Below are 22,873 nucleotides of genomic sequence, written 5' to 3'. Positions count from 1 at the left end.
ATCAGATCTATTGGACTCCAACTCATTGTCAACGCCCCTGCCTCCTATAAATACACTTTTGGACTGAAGAGAAAGGATATCTTAGATCTACTTTGTATTTTTCTCTATAGTTTAGTTAAGAGGAGTATAAACATGTCGTTCTGCTGCTAAGCATATTTCTCAGAGCTAGGCCATAAACCTTGTTACTCATGATACTTTGATATATATTTTGTGTTTGATCATTGTTTAGTCTTTTGTCGTTTGATTGCTTTTGCGCTTTATGTTCAATCTCTCTCGGTTCTACTAGTTATTCTAAACTGCCACTGTGATGGCACACATGAAATGTGTGCTACCACTAATTGAGTTTTTGATCCAGATAGATTCGAATATCCAATATGTTTACCAAATAAACAAATTATTCGAATTTGAATTCAATTTTTTTCTTCCTATTAAAATATTATCTGGATTTGTACCCAAAAATTATTCAAATCCATTTATCTAAATTCAGATCTGGCCGAATTCGAATTGAATAATTTGAATCTGTTTTCACCCTTCCGAGACACTTAGGGGGCGTTTGGTTCGCGCTATAGGTCATTCCAGGGAATAGAAGGATTCCAGGGAATGTAATGCCAGGGAATGTCATTCCAGGGCATGTATCATTACCATGTTTGGTTCGCGCATGACCATTGCTTCAATATTCCCTGGAATGAGCATTCCCATGTTTGGTTCGCGTTATAAGTATTACAATGGCTATACACAAAACTTCACCATTTTTTAATTATTAACTAAATAATATTATGTTATCTAATTTTTTATGTATTGTTCGAAGATAAATTAATAATCAGAAATTATATTAATGTAAAAAAAAAACACATAACGTGAAAACACTAAAAAAAACATCCTAGGCATTGAAAATTACTTCAGCAACAAAAAAAAAGTAATAATATAAAATAACATCCCTTTGTCTTAAATTAAAAAATAAAAGCATAGTTGATTATGAAAATTACTACATCTGACAACCACCTAGGATCCAAATCACATACTTTGACTTTTTGTCATCCGCTAAAGAAAAGAAATAATTGGTTTTACTAGTATCTCCTGAAATGATAGCCCCAGCTTTGATACGATCTAATAAAGATAAGCCTTGTATTTTATCTATCTCAGCAGACACTCCATCCTTTTTAGCTGCATCATCTGCCATGAATTGAAAACAGCCGGCTAATTTTGCGATATTGTCACTAGCTGTTCCAAACTTATTCTCCATAGAGCATATTGTTTTAGCAATTGACTCATTAAGTGAGTCTGTACTCGAAATTCTTCTTTTTCTAGTTCCTTTAGATGTGCTACTCTCAGTTCTATCTGTTGGTGAATTGATTGATTGGCCTTCGTCAACGGGATTATCATCCAACTCCTCATTGTCTAAATTATTGTTCATGTCTACCTCACGATTTCTTCCTCTACCTTCATTAGTTGCTTCCTCTCGGTCAATATCTTCTACTGCATCAGCTAGGGACTCTGCTCCTAATCCATTGGCACGATCCTTGCCAAAGACAACAGACCACTGCTCCAAAAAGGGAAATGACTTTGTTCTTAATCCTGTAGCAGTTGGATGCCTCTGCAACTGATATACTCCCATCACATCTCAACCTCCCCACACTTGACAACAAGTCACACAGGCTATAGAAGGCTCTTCGGTTCATGCGTGTATTTTCAACACAAACCAAATCACTATCAAATATCATTTTTCGTAGAGTTATATATCGAATAGAGTGTCTCTCCAAAGCATAACGACCACCCCACGAGGTCCGACGACACATCAACACCAACCATAACAAGATAGCTTGAAATATCTGAAAGTAGAGCATCTCAAAGTATGAAGCGGTAACAGAAACTGTAACAGGAACTGTGTGGAGATTGGTTGGTTCGTCCATTGTTTCACAGTGCAGGCAGAATTCATCTATATAATCAAACAAATCAAACACATTATAATTCTACATACTTAATTTTGTCAACATGCACCAGTAGCACAAGGTGACAGTACCAGTAGAACTTATGATGCCGTTACCTAAGACAAGTGTTGTACTAGTAGAACTTTATGGTCACGGTACCAGTCAATGATTTCAGTATATAGAATAACAAGAGAAATTGTGGATTCAAAATTGCCCATGATCCAATTTGGCCCTTCAATTTGAAACAAAAGCGCCTATCACAACCCAATATATTAATTTCTCTATATAGATATACCTGCCCTGTAGAGAATGACCAAATAAAACCAGTATTAAACTTAATTCAAAGTTTCCATCTTCAACCCTTTCTGGGAAATAAAGCATCTAATTTATCAATTTAGTTCCGATATTGAACTATTATGACACCCAAAACTCAAAGAGAAACAACGCATCTCTACTTTTGTTTTGTCCTGGCAGCCACGATCAAATCAATTTTGGCGATTTTACAAACCGATTGGCTGCGTTTTTCAAGAGAAGAGACAATAGCGATAGATTGCAATAGAAGAGAAGGGTAGTGCAGAGAGAGAACCTGCAATCGGAGAAATCGGTGACGGAGGTCGAAGAGAGAAGTCGGAGTTGGAGAAGGTTTTCTCTCGCGAATAAAATAAGAAGCGCGCCGCTCGTCTGATTCCCGTCAGTCGGGAATGAAAATTCCGTCTTTTTTTGGCTATCGCGATAGCCAGATTTGTGGTAATCAGAATAGCCGGGAATCACTGATTACCGGGTCTATTCCCTTCCTCATATTGCCAAACGCGGGAATCCAATTTCAGGGCATTTAGATAGCAGGGAATCAACCTCCGATAGACCCAACCAAACGCTCCCTTAGGTTGTGCTCCAATCAGGGAGAGAAATCCTTCATTAAAGAGAAGGGGAGACGCTCTCAGATCGGAGCTGCCTGCCACGCTTACTCGCTCCAGAAACAAAGAAATCAGAGAGCAGAGGAATGAAAACCCTACTGTTACAGGGAAACTCTACGTACAAAGTTCTAAAATTGTTCATGTTCCTTCCTTCGTCTCTTGTCCCTTCCTCTGCGCGAGTAGTTAAAACGAAATAAACCAAAACTAGTTAAAAATCTGTTTGTCCTAACCCAACCCGAACCCGATAGTGCATACTAATTCTAATTTGAAGTACCGAAAATACCCCGCGAAACAACACAATTACATAAACCCTAATTTTGAAGTGCCGTTGCCTTTTTGCTAAATTCTCTCCGCAGCGGCCACCGGAGAAAAATAATATCTGTCAAATACAAATCCTACGATAAAGCGTTTCTCTCAAAAATAATCTCCGGCGCCATTGTTTCTCTCAAAAAAAAAAATCTTAAATGGAGGTGAGCCTGGGGGCCATACCCTTCGACCTCGATTTTCATCCTTCCTCTCCTATCGTTGCTTCTGGCCTGATCAATGGAGATCTCCATTTGTAAGTCTAAAACCTAGCTTGAACAAATGCTGATTTTAGTAATTTAGACTGAGCTGTGATTCTTGTTTCCTTGTATTAGTAATTGACTTCATTTCTGTGTTCTAGGTATCGCTACTCAGCGGGCTCTCGACCTGAGAGGTAAATTGACAGATGAAATCTCATTTCGTTTCAGTTTTCTTAGTTTCTTGGTAAATTTTGTTTTGATAAACTATTCTGCTCTATGTTTTCTTTTATAGAGTGTTTGAAATTGACGCACATGGAGAGGAATCCTGTAGAGCTGTTCGCTTTGCTGACTCTGGAAAAAGTAAGGAGCTCGTAATTTTCTTTTCTTTACTTGAACACTTTTTATACTACAGTTTTATAATATGTGTGCCAATATTTTTATAGTAATTCTCACTGCTTCACCGGACTGCTCAATTCTCGCAACTGATGTGGAGACTGGAAAGACCATTGCTCGCCTAGAAAATGCTCATGAGTAACTTTCCTTGACACATTGCACACTTATGTTTCCCTTTTTTGCTGTTCAGAATTGTTGCTTGGGTTACCACTTACCACTCAACTCTGCTAGAGGGAAAAACATGAAATGTATGTGTTTGGTGAAATTACCGGTTTGCCGTCCAAAAGTTTGAAATTGTCATAGTTTCCTATCTAAACTCTAATTCATTTTTATAGCCTAAGCCCATCAAAGTAAATACCTTTAGCTGACCTGTATATTGGATGAAATACAAATACAGGGATGCTGTAAACCGACTTGTTACTTTGACAGAGACAACAGTTGCATCTGGTGATGATGAAGGATGTATTAAGGTATGAAATATGAACACTCTTTCTGACAAGTATTTTGGATTTTTTGTGGTGCTCATTAGGCATAATGTTATTTTTTTCTTGTAACGGCAATAGTTCATTTTTATTAATTTGTTGCTGGTTTATAATTTCTACTGTTTTATAGGTATGGGATACCCGACAGCATGCTTGTTGCAATTCCTTTAATGCCCATGAAGATTATGTCTCTGACCTGACCTATATGCCAGATACCAAGGAAATCTTGGGTACCAGGTACTATCTTTTTCAGCCCTTCAAATTATTTACTTGCAATTATTGTCCTATCTGTTTAAGGAATCACAAAACAGTTGACCAGATTGTGTCTAAAGAAAATTGATCAGGGCGATCTTGTGAGATTTTCTTTATTTATTAACCCCTAACCCTAAAAAAGATAGGTTCTCTCTTCCAAAAAATGAAAAATTTATCATCTTCATACTCTGTCTTCAAATGACCCTGAGCTGCATATTTTTCATACTCCTCTCTGTGAAAAATGAGGAATGCATAGGTACTTCACAAAAGGAAAAAGGGTACTGTGAAGGAAAGATTCACGGACACATTGTAGGAGTGCATTCTTTTATAGATATTTTTTTTGACATTTTTTGTAAGGTCATAGATTAAATTATTTCAGTTATGTGGATCTTCTCTTTAAAAAACGTTGTACCTAACTAATCTCTTGTGATTCTCACATTTACAGTGGTGATGGAACTCTATCAGTTTGTAGCTTGAAAAAAAAGAAAGTAAGCCTTTCTCATTGCATATAAACTACTGAGATGTTTCTCTGGTTTTGAATTGATTGTCAATTCTCCTATGTTCTTTAGATTTTTTTTATTTTTTTATGCTAGGTGAAATCCCAGTCTGAGTTTTCAGAAGATGAACTTCTCTCTGTGGTTGTGATGAAGGTAATCTTATTATTTTAATGCTTAATTATGATTAATAATTCAAGCTTTATAAAAGTGGTTAGCACGTGTTTTATAATTTATTATGTTTTCTTCAGAATGGTAAAAAGGTGATTTGTGGAACTCAGACCGGAGCTCTGTTGCTGTATTCTTGGGGCTATTTTAAAGATTGCAGGTACCATATCTTAATTTTTCTTTTTGTATGCTAATTGAAACTAAATTTTTTTATCCATGCAATTTAACTTTATTTGCATTTTTGTTTATTAAGTGATCGGTTTGTAGGCCATCCAATGTCAATTGATACACTATTGAAGGTGAAGCAAGCTTAATTGTAAATCTTTTCATTCCAAACAAACTTTTGTTTTCCTGTTACTCCTAACATTTTTTCCATGTTGTTTATTATTATTCAGCTTGACGAAGATAGATTAATATCCGGATCATATGATGGTGTGATCAGGTCAAATTTCTCGTTAATGTTTCTTTATCTGGCTTAACAGAAAAATAAGAATAATATTACGTCTGTAGCCTGTTTATTGGTTGCTTATGATTGTCTAATAACCTGATATTTGAAATTTGTACAGGTTGGTGGGAATACTACCAAATAAAATAATTCAACCTCTTGCAGAGCATTCAGAATTCCCTATTGAGCGCCTCGGTAATTCCTACTTTCTGAAAATTTGTTGTGTTTCTTATTTTATTGTCTTTTAGGAATAGATCTGTTTTGTTGAAAACGTCAATATAGTCTAGTTCCAACGTAACATTGCAAATGAGAAAAAAATACTTATTATAACTCTACAAAACACAGGGAATATTAACTCTTTCCTCTCGATTAAATTTCATTAAAAAGCTATTGGACTGCTTCATTACCATGTTTTATTTGGTTATGTTGTGCAGCTGTCTCAACTGATAGAAAATTTATGGGAAGCATCTCACATGACCAAATGCTTAAGGTGATTTTACTTTTTCCTCAAATTTTGTTGGAAAATACAATATCTGTTGCCACTAGACCTCAAATTTCAAGAATTCTCATCCTCTGAGATATCTCACATTTTGAGCTGATCTGTGGAAAATCTAGACTGTTAAAACCCTTTCTACACGTCTCTCAAAGCACAATAATGCCCCCCCCCCGCATTCCAAATAGGCACCGTAAATTTTTTTTGGCCTGGCTTTAGATAAACTGAAAATTTGACATATCTCACAGGCTGCAGACTCAAACTTCAATGGGATGTAGTCCTGCAAAATGAAAATTTATGTTCTATCTTATTGCCTAAAACACTGAACGTATCTTGTATTTGCAATGTGCACTCAACACATTTGGCGACATTTGCAATGTACAGTCAGTGAGCCATTACGTTAAGATGTCCGAATTACCCTTCTGCCTTAAACTATTGATAATTGTGGTTCCAACTTGGCAAGTTAAACTTCAATCCGAACGAATATCATGCCAGGTAGATTTGGTTTTGTGACTCCCGTTGGGTTTTATTTCTAGCCTACCCCAACTTGTTTGGGACTAAAGGCTTTGTTGTTGTTGTAGTTGAGATAAGGTCATTGTGCGATTTGGTTGTTCTTTAATTGATATGTAGTTCAGTTTGCCAATTTTGTTTTATTTGCAAACAACCTCGCAAATGAGGGGCTGTTAATTGCAACTACAAAAAAAATGTTCTTTTATATGCAAATATGGCAAATGCTGAGTCATGTTTGCAAGGAACCTTGTTTTCGTCTTCTCATGTAATGTACGATTTACAGTTATGGGATTTAGAGGAACTACTGAAAACACCTCAAGAAAATAATCAGGAAGAAAATGAAGCTCTTCAAGCTGATAGTGATGATGACGACGATGATGACGAGATGGATATTGACATAGTTCCCCCTAAATCATCAGGTAATTGGAATTAACTTTTGATGATGCAATTTCACCCCTTCTGTAGGCTTAAAATAAAAATATATACTAGGTACCCCTGCCCTCATTTTTCTTTAAAAAAAAAAATCCAAAGTGCCCCTATTTGCTTTTCATCTTTGGGCAAGTGAGGAATAAGATGCTGATTCAAGCAAACTCTCAGAGAAAGTTGGAGATGAGAGATGATGTGAAATATTTCATGTTTAGAGGGGTTTATTGGATGCTTTTTTTTCATACTAAGGGGTATGCATGTGCATTTTTTGTAAGGGTATATATGAAATGATTCTTTTCTTTATAATATGGTGGTATGACCTGATCTGACCCACGATAAGGATGACAATTGACAAGTGTGGAAGGATTCAGCCTGATGTTTAATTTGAAAAAATGCTGATATTTGTACAACATTTCCCAGTCATCCTATTTAAGTAGTGGAATGGTTAATCTTGGTTTTAATAGCACACTTTATATTTGAACAGCTGTAACATTAATACAAATTCTCATCTGTTCTCTGAAATAGACATTCTCATGTGTTAATCCTACTTTCAATATTGGGTTGTGATTTCTTGTTTCTAAATAGGATCCAAGAGTAAAAAGTCAAGCAAGGGAGGAAGCTCGAAGACTTCTTCGTTCTTTGCAGATTTGTAGCAAATGTCATGCACGAGAGCCTTTTATATTATAATTAGCATTATGTGTTGAGTTGAAATTTGTCCTAAATCTTGACTGGTGGCCACGAAGGGTCATTGGTCCTTGCATTTAGCGTATAGAGTTTTCTGAAAAATTGTTGAGTAAAGCTTGTTTTATTGTCCTAAATTTCATTTTTAGTTGCATTTTTATGTTTATAATTTAGTTGCATGCAGAACATTTTGTGCATACCTTTACATTAAATTGCGTCCAATTTTGTCGAAATTAATTAAATTGTGGATGTGTTTTTTATTATTTATATAGCCCGTAATATCAATTATCAAGGTCTTATAAAACTAAAATGTCCATTTTTTAAATTATCTGATGATGACCAATAAACTTTTAAATTGTGTGGGGATGGGGCCAGTTTTCTTTTCTTCAAAGTAGCCATGATTCGGTTAGAAGCATTTTCTTATTCTGACACAAGGGTTCAATTTCCAAACCTTTTTCTTTTATTGGGCTAGTTTCATTTGTTCAAAACATAGATGAATCTTGCTCTACAGACCATAAATGAATTTCGTTTGCTGGAACATTAGACAATTGTAACCAACATATTGACAAGTGGTTACGTCAGAAAAGAATTATTAGGGGTGTCAACGGGTATGATATGGGTTGGGTGCATTTTCATACCTGTACCTGTTATGATAAAAAAAAAATTCTTTATCCTTATTTGTTTTTTTAAATATATAGATCGGATAAATGAATAAAAAAGTGTCATTGATGTTTCGATTTGTGCTTTCGAATAAATATTTTTCAAAACAAGAAAAAAAATACAACTAATTTGTATTATGAAAATTTAATAAAATACAAATTTTTATTACATCATGTATCATCTTCATATAAATGTCTATATATAATTTTATTTTTAAAAATTATCTTATAAGAAAATGGATAATATAATGAAAATAAAATTATATTATAAGAAAATGGGTAATATAATGAAAAAAAATCGTTACTCTTATTCGTACCTAATGAGCTAATCAAAAAAAAAAAAAAAATCTTACTCTTACTCTCTTACCCGTGTTTTCGGATACGATACGGATTGAATAAACGAGTAAAAGAGTGTCATTGACACCCCTAAGAATTATGCCCAAATGATTTTTATTTTTTATTTTTGGTTACATTGAGCGGTATTTCTCTTTTGTTCGTTTGCAAGATTTTGCAACGGGCACGAAGGTAAAACATTTGTCTGTTTGGCAAGAGAAAGCACTTGATAGTGCTATTCGAACACCAAATATTAATAGTGCGTAACAATATTATTTAGATGGGAGTCCAAATAATTTATTTTTTATATTATTTTTGTGAGTGAAAATAATATTGTCTTAATAAAAATTATGAGAATAATGATGATACTAATCATTTGCGTAGTGGATGATAATAATATTAAATATAAGAGAAATTATTTTGTCCTCCGGATTTAATCTCCCGTCCAATCTCCCAAGCACAGTCAAAGTTGCTAACGACTTTTGTAACTTTTTTTCAACTTTTTTTCTCAGTGCACACTTTTTTTTTTCAGATTATTTGGTAGGTATTAAGTATAAACTATAGGTCATGTTTGGTTGTGGAGTAAAGTTAAACCGGATTAAATTTCTTACTTCAAGCTAAATCGGAGTAAGTTAATCATGTTTGGTGGAGTAAGCTAAACCACATCTCTAGGTGGTGTAAGTTACTCCGGTTTAGCTCAAATCTTACTCCATCTTAAACCGCCTTTGTTACTTCTCGTTTGACTCCTTAAGCGTGGAGTAAGGGGTTTACTCCACCTCTTACTCCATAACCAAACATAACCTATGGTATGCAATATATAAAAACTTAAAGGATATAAAAACTTGCATTTAATAAAAACTTGATATGTTATAAGAGCTATTAATGCAGATATAAAAACTTGCATTTAATTTTTTTTAAAGACTTGATATGCAATATATAAAAACTTGATATGTTATAAATTGATATGTTATAGAGACTTAGATATGCTATTTATAAAAACTTAAAATGTTAGGTATATAAACATCCTTTTGATATAATATGTACAGCGAAACTTGATGTGTTAGGTATTTATTTTTTGATTTTTTCAAATTTAATAAAATTTTAAAGCTAGGACTTTGTAAATTTGTTGTTTCATATTCTAGGTAGATTTCGTTTTTGTTGAATCTTAACGGTTTAAGATGGGTCAAGTGAAAAGTTTAAAATTTGATAGATTATTTGATAGGTATAAAGACTTGAGACAAGTACTCTTTAGTGTTGTTAACTAGATAAATTTGTATGTCAACAGTGAAAAAGTTTAAAATTTGATAGATTATTTGAGAATTCAGATCCAGTGAAGTAATCCAGTTTTTGGGTTTTAGATCGGGACCGTCTGATTTGAATTCGCAACAATTTATACAAAGTAAAGAGCACATATCCCGAGTAACAAATCCGAAGCGATATCGAGTGACGGATTCAAGTCGGACGGTTCCGATCTAAAATCTAAAAGTTGAATTACTTTAGGAGATCCGGACCCATTATTTGGTATGTATAAAGATTTGTAACAAGTATTCTTTAGTGTTGTTAACTGATGTACAATGACTTACACGCACCAAATGTGAAGACGCTAGCAACTTTTTGAAAAGTGGTCCCAATCAAAATAGTTAATCGGAAAATTTGACAAGATATTGAATATGAGGGATTGTTATCACGTCCATAAATATAATAATTATCTAATATTTATGATGATAATGAATATTAAAATAATAATTACGATGACTAGGAATAGGAATAGATAATATAAAAATAATAGTCACTAATCCGTGTATTTATAATTCGTTATTCGGCTCATTCGCTAGAATAATAAATTAGCATATTTTCGTCTTATCTCGAACTCTCCAATACGCTTTTCACAATTATTGAAGTCACAGTAATGCATTACTACTGTTCTGCTATTGCAATTGTAGCCAAACGAATTCTGTAATTTAAAGACCATGATAATTTGAAGTTTGAAAAAATAATTTGCGAAAGAGGAAAATAAAGCAATATTATTGTTGTGTCCAAAATAAGATGCGTGTTTTAAAAAAATTATAGTTAAAAAAAAGGTTTCACATGAAAAAGTAAAAGAACTCCCACGAAAAGAAAAATTCTTATTCACTGCCTTTTACAAAAAAAGTAGAACTTTACTATTTTAAATTAAGGCCGTATACTTTTAGAAAAAAAAAGTAGGATTTTTCTATTTTAATTGAGGCCGTATAATTTAAACCGAAAAGACTGAATCCAGTAAAATAATCACGTGTTGAAAAATGGAGAATACTTACTACAAAAAGGACCATATGTTGAAGAGAAGCTTAAAGCACGATATATTTGTTAATTAAAAACCAAAGAAACAAAGAAACAAAAAATACTGTTTTGATAAATCGTAAAGCATAATACCATAATCACTCTCACCTAAACTTATTCACGCACCTAAAATTCCTCTCTCAACCCAACCGAGAAGTGTAGTCTCACTCAAAAGTTTACCCCTGGACCAGATCATGACTCATGAGGTCCCAAAGGACCCAAACGCATCGGAGGAGGCGACAGAGACTGAGACTGGAGTGCAACTGCACCTCAATACCTCATTGGTTGTTACAGGGTCAGGACTCAGGAGAGACCATGCACACTATTTTGATCTTCTAGGGCCACTGCGGCCGAGATATATTGTTTTGTTTCCTGTTCAGAGCATTTTAATATGTTTGGATCGTCTAAGAATTAGCACAAGAATAGCGATTTTTAAGTTAGTAGATAAGAATAGTACTAACCCGAGTAGTTTATTAATAGTGATAACTTTGAACTATTAGGTTTAGTAAAAATATCGTTTGAATTATATATTTGAAATAGCGATGGAATGAATAAAATAATAATTAAATTAATATTACATTACATTTAAGCTAAAACTTTTAATATTAATATAATATTTTATTTAATACTAATTTACTCTAATATATATTTATTTAATACTAATCTAATATCTTATTTAATACTACATTAATATTTAACCTAATATTATATTACATTTAACATTTAAATTAATATTATATTACATTTAACATTTAAATTAATATTATATTACATTTAACATTTAAATTAATATTATATTACATTTAACATTTCAATTAATATTATATTACATTCAATATTTAAAGTAATATTATATATTAATCTAATATTTTATTTAATATTAATATATATTTAAAGTAATCTTATATTACATTTAATATTTAAATTAATATTTATTATATTTAATAAAATATTTTATTGAATACTAATCTAATCCAATATGATATTGTATTAATTTAATACTAATATAATATTTAAACTAACATTATATTTTATTCAACACTTAACATTTACACTAATATCATATTTCATTAAACTTTTAAGTTAATCTTATATTATATTTAGTCTAACACTTTATTTAATATTAATCTGATTTGATATTATATTTATTTAATACTGATCTAATATTTAAATTGATATTATATTATATTACATTTAATATTTATATTGATATTTTATTTAATACCAATCTGATGTAATATTATGTTTAATACTAATTTAATATTTAAACTAATATTATATTACATTTAATATTTAAAATAATATTATGTTATATTTAATCTTGTATTTTATTTAATACTAATCTAATCTAATATTATTTATTCAATACTAATTTAATATTTAAATTAATATTATATTACATTTAATATTTAAATGACTGCACTATGATATTTAATCTAACATTTTATTTAATATTAATCTAATTTATTGTTATATTTATTTAATACTAATATATATTTTTAATTAATATTATATTACATTTCATATTTAAATTAATAATTTATTTAATACTAATCTAATTTTATATTATATTACTTAATACTAATTAAATATTTTTATTTAATACTAATCTAATCTAATTTAATATTATATTATTTAATACCAGTGTAATATTTAAACTAATTCTAATTGAGAGTAATCAAATATTTTATTAATATCACTAACTCCACTAGTTCTATTCTTGCAAACCAATCATTTCTAACCCGATTTTTTTATATATATCCAAAACTTCAATCAAATTACAAAAAATAACCGAAGCACCGTTGAAATTCGATTTTTATCCAATCCGGTTATCCAATAACCGGATTTTATAGAAATGTCCGGTTAACCACTCCTCGGACTCAAAATGCACAAATCCGGTTAATGGTTAACCGGATTTGTGCATTTTGCCTTTTTTTTTTTTTTGAAAACAGAAATTTTTTATTTTTTGTATTAAAATATTAGAAATATTGAATATATTTCTTTGAAAACAGATATAATATAATATAATTTGATTTATTAGAAAGACTGCAACAAATAACCCGGATCAATATTTTTCAGATCAGATTTTTCGCGGCTGTAAGAAAAATTAATATATTTCTTTATGTGTTATTGGAAAAAAATAAAAATAATTAGATTCTGAGTTATTGATCCCGGTTCAAAAGTCACTTCTAAGTAATTCAGAAAATATTGTGACCTTTCTAGTACATTTAATTAATAAAAAGTTGTATCTATTTTTGAAAAAAATAAAAAACTTTAATTTATTTAATTATTGTTTTTCAAAAAGAATTCTCAAAATAGATACAACTTTTTATTAATTAAATGTACTAGAAAGGTCACAATATTTTCTGGATTACCTAGAAGTGACTTTTGAACCGGGATCAATAACTCGGAATCTAATTATTTTTATTTTTTTTCCAATAACACATAAAGAAATATATTAATTTTTCTTACAGCCGCGAAAAATCCGATCTGAAAAATATTGATCCGGGTTATTTGTTGCAGTCTTTCTAATAAATCAAATTATATTGTATTATATCTGTTTTCAAAGAAATATATTCAATATTTCTAATATTTTAATACAAAAAATAAAAAAATAAAAAATTTCTGTTTTCAAAAAAAAAAAAAAAAAAAAAAAGGCAAAATGCACAAATCTGGTTAACCATTAACCGGATTTGTGCATTTTGAGTCCGGGGAGTGGTTAACCGGACATTTCTATAAAATCCGGTTATTGGATAACCGGATTGGGTAAAAATCGAATTTCACCGGTGCTTCGGTTATTTTTTGTAATTTGATTGAAGTTTTGGATATATATAAAAAAATCGGTTTCTAACTATTCTTCACTATTCTAGCTATTCTAAATGTAAATATTAAAATTATATTACATTTAATATTTAAATGATTGCACTATGATATTTAATCTAACATTTTATTTAATATTAATCTAATTTAGTTTTATATTTATTTAATACTAATATATATTTTTAATTAATAATTTATTTAATACTAATCTAATTTTATATTATATTATTTAATACTAATGTAATATCTAAACTAATTCTAATTGAGAGGAATAAAATATTTTATTAATATCACTAACTCCACTAGTTCTATTTTTGCTAACCAATCATTTCTAACTATTCTTCACTATTCTAGCTATTATAAATGTGGGTTAGTAGAATAGAGTTATTTTTATGCTAACCTAATTTGCTAATTGGTATTTGGATCACCAGGATTTGAGAAAAGTGAATCTAATTCAATATTAGCTCTATTCTTGAGTGATCCAAACGTATTCAGATGAGCTTGAATGAGTGAAGAATAGTTACTAATTCGAATTTGTATTTTGTATTTATCTTTTGTGACTTTTCTCATTATTTTACTAATCTATTAAAATATGAAATTAGTTACTATTCTGACTCTTAAAATTAGCTTTATCCTCGCTGTATTTGTTATTTCATAAAAATTGTGAATTGTGATGATTGGCTGGACTCGTGCAGGTCGGATTGGAACAATCAGGGTCCCTTCTGGTGGGCCTACTCAGATCCCGCCTTCCACTTTCGACAATGGCTAGGCTCTCCAACGCACCAATTCGTACCCCATCGCTTTTCCCTTTTTCGCAAGCGATAAACTGTTCTCAATTCTCAATTCTCAATTCTCAAACACAGACGCGATCGCATCTCAACCTAACCCCCACATCATAGCCGTTCGTTCCATCCTTGTTACTTAAAAATTAAAATGAACAAATGATGTGTCAACACGTCATGGTTCAACGCATCTGGATGCGATCAAATGTGTCTTGGCTTATTATTATCACTCCCTCCGTCACATCTCTCTTTTTTTCCCCTTTCCTCCTCCTCCCTTCTCAGATTCCCTTCTCTTGCCCTCGAGTCAGTTCTCTTTCCCCGCTTTTCCGTATAAGGTTTGCTTTATCTATGTGTTTCTTTCTTTGGATTAAATATAGCTTCTTAACCTGTAGTTTCCGTTTAAGTTTTGGCTGATTTTTTGGATTTGTTCCTTCCTTTTAAGCATCTGTGTGTCTTATGAGTAGATCTATTTGCGCTAGCTCGTTCAATGTAATAGAGTCGTATGCCATGGGATGTATAAACTTTAAACTGAGACAAAATTGAAAATTTCGAACCGCATAGATCCTGATCTAATTTTATTCCCCCGTCTGAAATTGGTTCGAATACGCAGTAATAAGTTGAATTCGGTGGATTCTTCTTTCTTTGGAAGTGAATTTATGCCGTTTTTTTAATTGATTTTGTAAATACTGTTCAATTTTTATGAGAGATTAACTTGTTCGGATTTTTGATTTGCTCATGAATTTTTCGTATTATGATTGGGAAGATTGCTGTCATTAGTTCACTCTCCAATGTATAAATGGATATTCTTTAGTGTACTTAATTTAAAGCGCATACTTAGAAAATAACTGGAATCATCTGGATATTTGTTTACTATTTGCTGACTGAGGTCCATCAATGTCTAACAAATCTTACCATATTCTGAAATTTATACATTTAACTTTTTAACTTGTTGCTAGATTGAAAGATGGATGCATCGGGCAAAGGAGGTAGCAGTGGTGCTGAGGCACTGTCGAGAAACTACCGAATTGGTAAAACTTTGGGTATTGGCTCTTTCGGCAAAGTAAAAATTGCAGAGCACATTCTGACAGGGCATAAGGTAGCCATCAAGGTGCTCAACCGGCGTAAAATTAAAAGCATGGAGATGGAAGAAAAAGGTAATTTTACAATGATTTGTTTTTATCTTCTCACTCAACTCTCTTTTTTTTACTGCTTTCGAGGTATAAAAATACATTATGAGCTGTTTCGGTGCATTGATTTTTGGTGCTAGTTGTACGCACTTTCCAATGAAAAATTTATAAGCATCCAAAACCTGAGAAAGCTATGTCTAAAATTTTATTTTATCTTGTTACATGATGCTAATAGGCCTGCATGAATGGAAAGTTAGAAAGTATTTAACAACTGGTAATGTAATGAAACACAGGTGCTTGTAACTCACTAACAAGAATGAGAGTATTGATATTTATTTCACTAGGATTTGCTATTTAATAGCATCAGAGTTGGCAATCCACATGAGTGGAAGGGTTTACTAGGAATATACATTAAATTTGACGTGCCTTTCCTTGTTGCAGTGAAGAGAGAGATAAAGATATTGAGGCTGTTCATGCACCCTCATATAATACGCCTGTATGAGGTCATAGATACACCAACTGATATACATGTGGTGATGGAATATGTTAAATCAGGAGAATTATTCGACTATATTGTAGAGAAAGGTAGGTTGCAAGAGGACGAGGCTCGCCGATTTTTCCAACAGGTATGAATTCTTGCTATCTATACACTCTAATTTGAAATTATGCTGATAACAGGACAGACTTCTTCAATTCCTTTTTTTATCGAAATAGATTTTGGTAGGTGCTAGTCGCATCCTTTAAAACTTCACTAATCAATGAAACTGTTAGCAATTTATGGTAAACACATTATCTGCCCACGTTTCGTATAACTTTTGTATTATACCAAAGGAAATGCCTTAACGCACTGCATGTATTTCTATATATTGCATCCTTGTAATACCTCAACTTCCTTACTGACATAATTAAAAATGTACTAACAGATAATATCAGGTGTGGAGTACTGCCATAGAAACATGGTTGTGCACCGAGATTTGAAGCCTGAGAATCTGTTATTAGACTCGAAATGCAATGTGAAAATAGCCGATTTTGGCCTAAGTAATGTAATGCGTGATGGCCATTTTCTCAAGACAAGTTGTGGCAGCCCCAACTATGCTGCACCTGAGGTATGGTTTCTATATTAATAATTAAAAAGTATACTGTATTGCTTGATTAGTATATGTTATTTACATAAGCTTTTTGGTAAAGGTGATTTCGGGTAAACTATATGCCGGGCCCGAGGTGGACGTGTGGAGCTGTGGTGTCATCCTGTACGCGCTTCTGTGTGGAACTCTTCCCTTTGACGATGAAAACATCCCCAACCTTTTCAAGAAAATAAAGGCAAATGAGCAGTCTACCATCGAATAATATATATTGATATTCTACTTCTGTAGAAGCATAATTCCTATGTGCAATTTTAAATATATCTTTGCAAAACCTTAGAAAATTATGGACTTGCAGCCATTACTATATTAACAAAAAGATGCCGATAATACCCTTTTGTAACGCTTGGTGAGGGTCAAATGGCTATTGCAATATTAAAAGGCAGCCAGAATTAATTATAAACTGAGGCTTAATTGAAGTTAGTTCCAATACCATGGAATAGTAACATACACCTAGCTATCAGCATTGATTTCACCCTTTGATTAACATGAGGTTTTCTAGAATGACCCACTAAAAGAATTTTATTGGCTATCAGCATTAATTTTCACTTTTTGATTAACATGAGGTTTTCTACAATGATCCATTTAAGAATTTTATTAGCTATCAACCTTAATTTTCACCTAGCTATCAGCTAATTTTCACCCTTTGATTAACATGAGGTTTTCTACAATGACCCACCAAAAGAATTTAACTATGTAAGTTCTTTGAGTTACTTTTGGCCTTTATAATATGTTAGTTGAGTTTTCATTATGGTATCGCAATTAAAATTGGCGCTTATTATTTAACAATGAACTGTAATTTTGTGGGGAAACCAAATGAATGTTAAATTCTTTGTAACTACAAGGTAATATATCAAAAGAAATGTTTCCTGATTTGTTATTTTTTTTTCCAGGGAGGGATATACACACTGCCAAGCCACCTGTCAGGACTGGCGCGTGATCTGATACCTCGGATGCTGGTGGTGGACCCAATGAAGCGAATCACAATCCGCGAGATAAGAGAGCATCCCTGGTTCCAGGCCCGCCTACCTCGCTACCTTGCCGTGCCGCCTCCCGACACCACTCAACAAGCCAAAAAGGTAATCTTTTCTATACAAATAATGGTACCATGTTGTATAAACACGACCCTTGTTAGAACAGTTTACATTTGATAGTCACCATGCCATATTATAAGAAAAAGGTGGAATTTTCTCAATATGCTCTTAAAACCTTAGAATGTCATGCGTACCCCTGCAAAACTTGAAATAAATGGTTACCCTACAAGCCCACTAAAATATCATAAATAGCACCATAGATTATTATCAAACTCGCAATGGTATTTCGCTATCTAACTGGACAAGTTTGAACTTCGTAATAATATTACTTTATAGTTACACTGTCAATATACAAGAAAAACTATCTCCAGCAAACAATTAATTACTTTAGCAAGAGATGAGCTGATGTACATAGTGAATTAAAGCAGTCGATCCAAAATTCATAATAATATTAAATTATTATCATGTCGAACGCGAAAATATGATAATAATTTAATATTATTATGAAGTTCGGATCGACTGCTTTAATTCGCGATGTACATCAGCCCATCTCTTGCTACAGTAATTAATTGTTTGTGGGAGATTGTTTTTCTTTAATAATTTTAATATTCCAAAAATATTGGATTAGTTGCTAGCTATGACGAATCTTTGGTGTTCTTCCAAACATAGCAAATTTTTGTGTCTAATTCGCAAGAAAATCTCCAAAAGAATAAAATTTCTGATAAAAAGACTAGGTCACCTTAGAAAGGTGAAAAGGTGAACTTTCGAAGTGGATAACAGTTTGATAGGAAATGACAGTATCTGTGGCTACTCCCTGGAACCATAATTTATATTGCTAGTCCACGAGGGTTCCTTTGTGGGTTAATTACCTATACCCTTTTTATTTATTTTTTATATAATACTCATTTGGTTATAGTTATACCATCTGTTGTGAGCCACACCCTTAGCTTCTGCAATTTTATTTGAAAATCACTATGTTGCTTTATGATAGGAAAGCTGATCCAGCTAAATTTACATACCGGTATCAATCTAGTTAGTACCTATTGCAGGAAGTGCAATATATACATAGAAGGGTGTGTGTGAAATGATACTTCCAGGGGTTTATGTATCTTTTACGTATACTAGAACCACTTCTGAATAAGCACTCATAATTGATGTGCCTGAATCTCTGACGCATCTTGTTCTCTTGTACAATATTCCTTTTGATAATTATCCACTATTCTGAATGGTCATATTTTATATGGTTTCTGTTGCGTTATAGGCATTGCATGGCTATTAATTAGTAATGGTTCATTTTGGCATTTAATTTTCTTCAAATAATGTAGATCGATGAAGATACACTGCAAGAAGTTATTAAGATGGGTTATGACAAAAACCAGGTTGTTGATTCACTCCAAATCAGAATGCAAAATGAGGTACTTGTTGTAGCAAGCCTTCTCTCTCTTTCTCTGTCTTTGTCTCTGTCTCTCTCTCTAACTTTTTTTAATTTATGTGCAGGCAACAGTGGCATATTATTTACTTCTAGATAATCGCCTCCGTGCCACTAGCGGCTATCTCGGTGCCGAGTATCAAGAAGCCATGGTTCGTTTTCTTCTGCTAAACTTTTATTACGAAAATGGTTACTACCCATTGCAAGTTTGGCAAAATTACCCTTGCTAAATTTTAATTCTGGTACTTGCATGTGCCAGCCAAAATATACCAATGAAGGCATGTCCTTATTTATTGTTTCATTGTCCTCCTTTGAGAAAGAGTTTAATTTGTATGATTGAAGCATAACAAGTGGTTCAATTTAGAGTCTGAAAGGGTTAAGTGATACTTGTAATGAAGTTCGTTATTTTGCTTGATTGACGTCTGTGATGGAATGGAACATATCCAGTGGGGAAATGCATTCCAAAATATAATAGTGGTGGTGAGTTTGTGGTCAAATGTTTGTTATAGGTGACGATTTACTAACATCTGATGGTCTGAATTTTCTTAGGATTCTGCTTCGGCTTTGTCTCGAATGACTTCATATGAAGCCCCAACTTCAACAATTACGGCCCGGTCCTCCATTTACATGGATTCACAAGGGTCTGGTGCCATGCGACCCCACTTTCCTTCAGAAAGAAAATGGGCACTAGGTCTCCAGGTCTGTTTTCTTTGTAAAACTTGACCACGTATCAGCGTGCCTGATCAATAGTAATCATCTTAGAAAAATAATAAAACAGAATGAATTGTCAACAACCTTCGTTTTTATTATAAACTGAGAAACCTGAGCCCCCAAAACATTAAATATGCATGCTGATATCAACAACAACTTGCACTGAACTGAAAACTGTACTAAATTTTTCATTGCAAGACTAAATTGCAATCCATCTTTACTTTTGATATTTTGAATTTTTATAGTCTCGAGCACATCCTCGGGAAATCATGACAGAGGTACTGAAGGCGCTACAAGAGCTGAATGTGTATTGGAAGAAGATTGGCCATTACAACATGAAGTGTAGGTGGGCCCGGCACATCCCTGGTCAGAATGAGACCATGCTGAATTTGAACCATGGTTTTGGGGAGGAGACTGGAATCATTGAAAATGATGATTGTGGTACTGATAACTTGCAAAATGTTGTCAAATTTGAAATTCAGGTGAGCTGCCTTTTATCCTATAAGAAAGACTTGGAAAAATTCCAAGTAATGGTATCCTTGATTTACACCAAGCATCATGTTTTATTTATTTATTTGTAATATGTAGCTTTACAAGACGAGAGACGAGAGATATCTACTAGACTTGCAGAGGCTGGGTGGGCCCCAGCTACTCTTCATGGACCTATGTGCTGCTTTCCTTCTCCAGCTTAGAGTCCTGTGAATTATGTTACTTTATTTTTATAATTTTAATTTATCGACATCCTGATCAGTAGCTATCTATCTTTGGTTTTAACTGCCATGACATGTACATATAGCTGCTTGTACTAGAGTTGTCTTTTTACTATTTTTTTTTTCTGACTGGACTACGTAAAAATTTGGTGGCTGTAATGTTCGCTACCTGAGATGGGAAGGGAAGATTCTGAATTTTTTGAAGCTTCCACCGGATGGATAAGGACTTCTGAAATCCATTTTATATCTAAGCTATCTCAAAATCTTCTTTTGTTGCATGAATTGCGAAAAAACTAGGTCCTAAAACGTTTAAGCCAATGCCTGTTGGCTGTTGCTAATGGGAAGTAAACCAAAGATTGGGTTTTAAATCAGAACCGTTGGATTTGAATCCGTGATAATCTATCTGAAGTGAAGTGCACACATTTTGAAAGATGAATTTGAATTGCGAAGCAATTTTGAATGACGGATTTGAATTGAACGGTCTCGATCCAAAATCCAAAGATTGGGTTACTTTAGGGGATCCGGATCATACTCTATATTTATAAGATTTTGATTTGATAAAATTAATCTAATGTGAATTAATGCATTTTCTATTTTAGGAAAAGCTATCAAGCTATGAGTTAAGAATTTGCTAAAAAAAGTTAAAACATAAAGTATATTCGATCAACTTAACTATGTAGGAGTTAGCTAATCTTAGAATATTACTTAATCATAAGTTTAAAATTACAAAATAAAAAACTACTACACTATTAGTCTATTACAATAACCACATGATCTCTCTGACTCCCTCCGTACCAGCGTACTCTCACTATTTTATCTTCAATTACAGCATACATGATACGTAGAAAGAAGAGAGGATTGGAAAACGAAATCTAGATAAAGAGGAACGATCATATTCAAACATGAGTACATAACAATATGACATATAATAAGTTCCATAATTCAAATAACAAAAAGAATCCTCAACTCAAAATCTAGTCTCAATAGTCAATACCAATTCTGAAAACCCATCACTGATCAGTGGAAACACTCGGTGTCAAAAATACCCCTCAGATAAACAAAAAGAAAGTACCAAACTTTTTACAATCGCAAAACAGCGGAGAAAAAAAAAAGCAGATCTAATCTACGAGATGGCGGGATCACAAGAGAAAACTTGGCGAGGCAACCTCAGTGCCTCAGCCAATTCAAAGCACATATCGTCAAGCACCTCACTTCGACACCATCTACAAAACTTGGATCTGATCCGGCACTCGCTTACAATTCCGATCTCTCTGCACTTGGGCCCCACTTCCTTTCCCGCCTCCACCATGTGAATTGACAGGATTAGGCACAGCGATAGCAGGATCTTGGCTACAGGTACCGTCATTGGTTCGGAAATGTAGAGAGAAGAGAGAGATGGGGTGGATGATGGGAGAGACGGAGAGTTTACGGTTCCTTATATTTTTTTTGTTGGGGCAATTTCATGTATCCCCTCAAAAACCTTGAAATTACATATTTCTCCCTCAAAAATTATAATATCATATTTACCCTTCTAAAGTTCGAAAACTCACAAATTTACCCAATTTATTGATTTTTCTAATAAAACTCATTTTGATTTTACAAATTACCAATTTCACCCTTCCTCCATCTTTTCTTTTTCTCCTTTCTCTTCGCTCATTGAGATTTCTCTATTAAAACTCATGGAGGTACTCCAATGTGATCTTATAAGTACTATGTCATATGGTAGAGTCAATTTTAAACTTTATCCTAGCTTATTCCTTAGCAAAGCAACGATAAGGAATTACCGGCTTTAATGTAATCTGGACACTCCAGAGTAACAACATATTTCTCTTGAGCATCCACTCCATGTTTTTAAGATAAAACTTAAAAGAGTATTTTCTCAATGCCAAACCCAAAAATAGCTGCCCAGTTATGTTAATGATCTCGATCGCAAATTTACCAATATTACTGTAGTATTCTCCGTATAAATGCTTGATATTATATTTTTCTTGTTCATTAATTACCATAACTACTACTAACTACTACTAGAGTTGAGATTATTAAATCTTGCAGACAGAACAATTCCTTACTTCAGAGTTCAGACTAAATATAAAATTAAAATTTGGTTAGTTCTTCAAT

At 32.8% G+C, this 22,873-nt stretch overlaps 2 protein-coding genes across 3 annotated transcripts; both read left to right on the top strand.

Annotated features, from left to right (window-relative positions):
• Positions 1–3,192: 3,192 nt before the first annotated feature.
• Positions 3,193–7,846, top strand: WDR55 (transducin family protein / WD-40 repeat family protein). The gene is made up of 15 exons (XM_078295351.1): positions 3,193–3,401; positions 3,507–3,539; positions 3,638–3,705; positions 3,789–3,876; positions 4,136–4,208; positions 4,351–4,457; positions 4,918–4,960; positions 5,066–5,122; positions 5,218–5,294; positions 5,388–5,433; positions 5,530–5,576; positions 5,701–5,774; positions 6,014–6,069; positions 6,866–7,001; positions 7,594–7,846. The coding sequence occupies exons 1-15, from the start codon at positions 3,307–3,309 to the stop codon at positions 7,659–7,661; spliced, it is 1,068 nt and encodes a 355-aa protein (XP_078151477.1). The 5' UTR covers positions 3,193–3,306; the 3' UTR covers positions 7,662–7,846.
• Positions 7,847–14,799: 6,953 nt separating this feature from the next.
• KIN10 (SNF1 kinase homolog 10) lies at positions 14,800–21,018 on the top strand. Of its 2 annotated transcripts, none has more exons than XM_078295305.1 (11): positions 14,800–14,937; positions 15,559–15,756; positions 16,171–16,355; positions 16,653–16,835; positions 16,918–17,049; positions 17,765–17,950; positions 19,231–19,320; positions 19,403–19,486; positions 19,884–20,033; positions 20,291–20,527; positions 20,634–21,018. In XM_078295305.1, the coding sequence occupies exons 2-11, from the start codon at positions 15,567–15,569 to the stop codon at positions 20,745–20,747; spliced, it is 1,551 nt and encodes a 516-aa protein (XP_078151431.1). In that variant the 5' UTR covers positions 14,800–14,937; positions 15,559–15,566; the 3' UTR covers positions 20,748–21,018. The 2 variants fall into 2 exon arrangements, with proteins under 2 accessions (XP_078151431.1, XP_078151432.1); XM_078295306.1 differs by lacking the exon at positions 14,800–14,937 and adding an exon at positions 15,011–15,228.
• Positions 21,019–22,873: the final 1,855 nt, after the last annotated feature.

Source organism: Carex rostrata, chromosome 30, assembly GCF_964058835.1.
Source record: "Carex rostrata chromosome 30, lpCarRost1.2, whole genome shotgun sequence".
Classification (NCBI taxonomy): Eukaryota; Viridiplantae; Streptophyta; class Magnoliopsida; order Poales; family Cyperaceae; genus Carex; species Carex rostrata.
The sequence above is the reverse complement of the archived record's forward strand: the minus strand, read 5'-3'. Positions and strand labels throughout refer to the sequence as shown.

What these genes read in the sequence shown, in the direction of transcription:
- WDR55 (XM_078295351.1), top strand. Translation starts at nt 3,307, where the DNA reads ATGGAGGTGAGCCTGGGGGCCATACCCTTCGACCTCGATTTTCATCCT. An exon ending in GTAGCTTGAAAAAAAAGAAA is followed by an intron (nt 4,961 to 5,065) that starts GTAAGCCTTTCT and finishes TTTTTATGCTAG; the next exon opens with GTGAAATCCCAGTCTGAGTT. An exon ending in CACATGACCAAATGCTTAAG is followed by an intron (nt 6,070 to 6,865) that starts GTGATTTTACTT and finishes TACGATTTACAG; the next exon opens with TTATGGGATTTAGAGGAACT.
- KIN10 (XM_078295305.1), top strand. Translation starts at nt 15,567, where the DNA reads ATGGATGCATCGGGCAAAGGAGGTAGCAGTGGTGCTGAGGCACTGTCG. An exon ending in CTCGCCGATTTTTCCAACAG is followed by an intron (nt 16,356 to 16,652) that starts GTATGAATTCTT and finishes ATGTACTAACAG; the next exon opens with ATAATATCAGGTGTGGAGTA. An exon ending in CCACTCAACAAGCCAAAAAG is followed by an intron (nt 17,951 to 19,230) that starts GTAATCTTTTCT and finishes CAAATAATGTAG; the next exon opens with ATCGATGAAGATACACTGCA.